The sequence below is a fragment of the Limulus polyphemus genome, unplaced genomic scaffold, assembly GCF_000517525.1.
Source record: "Limulus polyphemus unplaced genomic scaffold, Limulus_polyphemus-2.1.2 Scaffold1018, whole genome shotgun sequence".
Classification (NCBI taxonomy): Eukaryota; Metazoa; Arthropoda; class Merostomata; order Xiphosura; family Limulidae; genus Limulus; species Limulus polyphemus.
This window is the reverse complement of record NW_013666628.1, coordinates 284,680-290,329: the sequence shown is the minus strand read 5'-3', so window position 1 is coordinate 290,329 and position 5,650 is coordinate 284,680. Positions and strand designations below refer to the sequence as shown.

Below are 5,650 nucleotides of genomic sequence, written 5' to 3'. Positions count from 1 at the left end.
TTCATTCTAGAATGAAAAAGGTATAATTTATATTTATTTCCATTTTTTATGGTGGTTGCAAGATTGGTCAAATCTACCGGAACCCATATACAGATTAATTGCTGAAAATAACAGATAAAATATAAAGTTTTTTCTTAAGAAACGTTTGATAACTATCTGAACAGTATAAAGATTTCACATGTGAAATTTGAAAATTTTCTGATGCATAAAAGTATTTTTAATCTTAAAATGAATATTACTTTACATGATAGATAGGCAACATGTGAAAATAAAAAAAAGACACGAGAAAACATTGCTTTACAAACCCTTAAGACTTAATAAAAAAATTCATATTTTGAGTATGAAAGCATTGTAATGTTTACCGATAATCTGCTGAATTTCGTTAACATTTGCTTACTAATTTAAAAGTTATAGCATGAAAACTATAACAAGCACAAATGGTTACGAGATCGGTCCCAGAGCCCATGCTGAAAGAGTTAAGCACAAAGTTAATACAGAGACAAGCAGAAGGAATCCACAGACTGACTTTTGAACTCTGGTGAGCTTCAAACAGATGTAAATCTATGTAAGGTGGAGAAAGAGGGAAAGCCATCAGGACCACAAGAGGTTGAAAATAATATAGCATATCTCTGTAGATACCTGCAGTGAAGGCCAGAAACTATGGAAGGGAATATGTATGGGCACATCCAAGTTGAGTAAAGGAAATATGAGATCTCTGGTATCAAAGGTACCATGTCACAAAGACAAAAAAGTAGGCTGACCCTGCCTGCATATGAAGTGAAGGAAATACAAAGTGGGGTCGAGATTGAAATGGAGAGTTGAACCAGCCACCCCAAATGAGATGACTCCCAAAGGAGAAGGGAGATTGCAACAGAGGAAGACATGTTGGAAGGGACAAATGGAGGTCAACTACCTATAGGCTAGAGGAATAATAAGCCTCAAGAATGTAACCTTTGAGGAAAAGCCCATTGGAACCAATGTTAAAAGATGGGGTAGTAGCTAACTTGAAGGGAAGGACTGAGTGCCAAATTCGACCATTGTAAAAGAATCAAAAGAAAAGGTAGGTAAACATATTGAGATGTGGAGAAAGTGTCTGAACCCGGAATCAGTCATTCACAACTGGGAAATGTAGCCACTAGAGAGTGAGAAATTGCCTTGGGAACCGAGGGAAGACCAAGGTTGGATGAAATGATAGAGAATGATTTTTGACTGACAACCTCTCACCTTTGTGTGAATAATTTGAGCAATAAAAAGACAGGAGTTAAATCCCAAATTGGGATTGATAAATTGTTCCAAGGCATTTGAAACAAAATGAGGTGGAGATTAGAAGTAACAGAAAAAACACCTAAGGAACTCAAAAGGCGGTAGTGAAGGGAGTCTGCCAGTGGACAAAATAGGCAATTAGAAAAACCAGGCCCAAGGCTGAGGGGTGACTCTAGAAACGAATAACCTCCATGACCTGTGATGGCCAGCCCTCAAAGAGGAGGACTATGGATAATAGCAAGAGGTCAAACAACACAAAAGGGAGCAAACTCATGAGGACATACATGATTAAAAACCTAATGGGGCCCCTTGTCCCAAGGGTCAAGAAACTAAAGTGAGAAGAGATAACTGCTGAAGAGAGACATCAGCTCAAGATGCCAAAGTATAAGAAATACCTCCAAAAAAACAGATCACAAAGAAAAGTTGCAAGACAAAGGTCTTGGAAGAATATTGGTGAAAATGTAAGTCACAAAGACAACCTGACAACCCAGAAAAAATGAAACCTAGGCAACTAGAATAAATTGGAAAAAAATTGAGGGTAAGATGGAAAATGCGTATATAAAAATTGGCCCAGTAACATTGGTAGGGTTATGATGGAAAGCCAACAAATGAAGATAAAGCATGAGAATGAAAAAAGAAGTTGAGGAAGAGATGAAGACAAGGAAATGGAGAAAGAAAAAGGAAAAATGAATGGGGTGAAGGAGGCTCATGCAACAAAGAAACTCAAGATGCAGCAAAAAATTACCAGCGAAATAGAAAACAAAGTACACATATCTATAGAATCCAAGCAGTGAAGAACAAATGTGGGACTACCTGATCCATGTCAGGAAGAGGGAATGAGAAGCAAAAGCAGACATGTGTCCCCAAAATTACAAAATCAATTAAAATAAAACTGAAGAAAATTTAATATAAGTCAAGAAATTAAAGAGAAAACTTCAAAAAGGACTACAGGATAAATAGTAATATAAAGTTAAAATAATAAGCACACAAATTCCAGTAAATGTCATAAAAAAACACACCTGAAGAAAAGCAGTTCCATGGAAAATGAGCTTGCATTCATGTGCTAATTGCTTCTGGGAAGTACTGTTTGTAAAGGGATATAGTTTAATGATGATTACACCATTAGATCATTGGCTGGCACAATACATGTTTTCATATGTAGGAGTGGGAGCTTTGTTCAAGGCTTGTGGTATACGCAGGAATTTACACAGCAGTGCACAAAAGGTAATGGTAAATGTAAACCAAAATAGAACAGAAAATTTGTTCTTTGAAAACACACATTAAAAAATGGTGCTCATCTATCTGAAGAAGAGCTTCTATGCCTGAAACATCATTTTAAATTAAAGCTTTTGTTTTTCGGTCAATATTTTGTTTATGGTGTTAGTTTTTACAACTTTTTTATCACTTTTGAAACATAAACAAACAATTAGGACAACCAAAAGTATTACTCACTTTTCAGATAACCTCTCTTTTACACTGGTAGATGGGCACTTACTTTAATAATTTCAATGTGCAGATGATCAATTCACTCCAATTCACAAAGATTGTTTGTAATTCCTCGTCAGTAAGAACCCCAGATTCTTTCAGAGGATAGTAGAATGCCTAAAATAAACAGGATAATAAATAGCTTTGATACACAAAGAAACCTACACAGGATATAGAAATTAGGAAATACATTTTGATGACAAATACACATAGAAATCCAAAGATCTACAAACAGCACAATGTCAAGTTAAAATATATTTTACAATCAAAACACTGCTTTTTTTAAACCTATATCTAGAAATAAGTAAAAATTATTTTTAGCAGTTATAGTTTAGTCTCAAAACAAGGTTATTGTAGACCAAGGTTGAAAAATAGTTGCACACACATGCATAAAGTGTGCCAAAGAATTTGGCTGGGATCTAATGATTTTAATGTAAAGCTTGTCAGGAACAATTTCATGTTAGCTAATCCCTACTTTGAATTTCAGTAAATTGTTCATGTGGCAATCATGAAATATGTGGAGATAATTTTAGTTTATACAGTATAATCATCAACACAATATCATGTTCAAATTTAAAACCAGTTCTGTGTGAGTGCAGAATCAATGCATACTGAAAATAAACACAGTATCTTATGCACACTACCTCTGGGACAACCATTACATTCATTGAGATGAGTGTGTTGTTTTATATTCATCGCTGTTGAGAAACACAATTACAGATCGACGAGGAAAAGAAATAAAACAAGCTTTGGTTCAGTTACCTCCTACAAATTTCCAGAAGGTTGAGAGTCTATATTCCAAAGATTTTGGACATTCTGCAAATATGTTACAGACAATGACACAGTGATATATATATATTACAAAAAAGGAAACATTTGCGCATTGCCTGGATCGTACACTATTCTGCATCTGTAGACTGGTCACTGTCATCGTCTTCAGTGAGACAGTCATTATTTAGATCGTTGAGAATTTCTTGTTCCAAGTTGTCACAGAACTCTTCGATAGTGGGAAAGTTGTTGTCTTAGTCGATCTATTCGTTGGGATCGGTGATGACATTGGGAAGATGGTCTTTAGCAAGCTGTAGCAGTTGAACCAAAGGGATGTTTTAGTCTTCATCTTTGCTGTTGTCAATTGAGGAGAAACTGATGAAACATTTTGCAAAACACTTTGATACTGTGCTGGTTTTGATTTCATGCATAGCAGAATTGATCCAAGCACAAGCGTCTAGTACACCGACAATTTTCACCAAGTTTGTGAGCAACATGCCTTTATCCATGTTCGATAACACGGAGCTGAATAGGCACTTTTTGTATTGGGCTTTGAATACACAAATGATATCCTGGGCAATAGGTTGTAGTACTGACATTGCATTGGAAGGCAAGAACACAATTTTGACATTGCTAAGATTCACTTGATTGTGCAATGTGAGATTGTCTAACAGCAAGATAATGTTTGAAGCCTGTAACCCAGTCTTGGAAGACTTCTTGTTAGCATACCAAGATACAGATAAGTCACTCTTTATGTTTAATTTTTTGAAGTACCTGGGTTTTGTGCTCTTACCGATCACAATAGCATATTTAAATTCACCAACACTATTGCAACATAATGCAACACTTTGTCTATCTTTTGATTGATTGCCTCCAGCGCACTGTTTACCTTTTACATACAGTGTTTTGTCTGGTAAACCATGATAGCTGACCCCAGTTTCATCCATATTGTAGATGTCTCAAAGTGCATATCTCTCTATAATAACAGCAATTTGGCATTCCATTCATCAACTGTCATGCCATCGACATTGCCACATTCACCACTAATTGTGAGTTGCAAAATTTTATGTCTGGCTTTGAATTTAGTGAACCATTCAGACAATGCTTTGAAGTCAGAAAGATCCAGAGTAGTAGCTATTGTAAGTACCTTTTCTTGCAATATAGGTTTAGAAACTGTAATTTTCATAGCATGAGCTTTTTGATACCAAGACCATAATGATGCTTCAAGGTTGCCACTCACAAATTTAGAACAAATGCATTTTCGTGAAGATGGCTGATTCTCTTCAAACATTGTCATATATTTAGCCTTATGCTTCAAAATTTGCTGGATTTGTGTTTTGCCGACATTGAACTCTTCAGCTAATTTGTGCTGGCTTTTATTGCTGGCATTATGTGCCTCAATAACTTTGACTATATCTGCCAATGATAGTTGAACATGATCAGATGGCTTTGCATAATTTTGGAATAGAATCTCTATGTCACAGAGAATTATAAAAGCATTTGACAATAAATTTCATGTGCGATCGAAACAGAATAAATTGATGTTTTACTCACTGACTGATGCGATATTTATACACAGAGTATCTTTCACAGTAATGTTATCAAAGAGTATGTGAAAACATTGCCATTTCAAGTGGCTTCTTTTGTAGCTGCCTCCTGTTAAATTTATAATCAACAGAAAGCCGAGATTTCAACTGATTGATCGCAATATAGTTCATGCCATGTGATGTTACAGATAATTGACAGTTAAGCTGATGAGAACAATTTTTTTCCCCACAAGAACAGAGTGGGGAGCTAAGTTGAATTTCTAATTGTTCAAGTCACATGATAAGAGAGTCAGAAAAATTCTGACAGACACCCAACTTTCTCAGCTGTTGACATGTTATTATCCTGTGTTCTTCTATCATGCATTATTTACTTGAAGAAAACATTATTTTATGGACTAGTAGCATTGGTGAAAGTATAAGGGCCAACAAAGAAGGGCAGTTGATGACAGAAAAAAAAAGTTACACAGGTAAGTTCTATATTTCTCGTTTTTCTTAAATATTCTTTATTTATTAGCAATCGATGTGTTCGAAGGAAAATGAAGTTTGATTATAAACAAGATTACGACACTTATGATAAACAACATTGT

General features: G+C 35.3%; 2 protein-coding genes across 2 annotated transcripts in view; both read right to left on the bottom strand.

Annotated features, from left to right (window-relative positions):
* The window catches only part of LOC106461719 (intersectin-1-like), a gene marked incomplete at its 3' end in the record, with an annotated part of 71,036 nt that extends 68,258 nt beyond the window's left edge, over nt 1-2,778 (bottom strand). The window contains exon 1 of the mRNA XM_022388751.1: nt 2,716-2,778. The remainder of the gene's footprint in view (nt 1-2,715) is intronic.
* LOC106461720 (intersectin-1-like) overlaps nt 2,740-5,650 on the bottom strand; it is a 223,110-nt gene continuing 220,199 nt past the window's right edge. Inside the window, exon 33 of the mRNA XM_022388749.1 lies at nt 2,740-2,865. Within this exon, the coding sequence (XP_022244457.1) occupies nt 2,755-2,865 (111 nt within the window). The 3' untranslated portion in view covers nt 2,740-2,754. The remainder of the gene's footprint in view (nt 2,866-5,650) is intronic.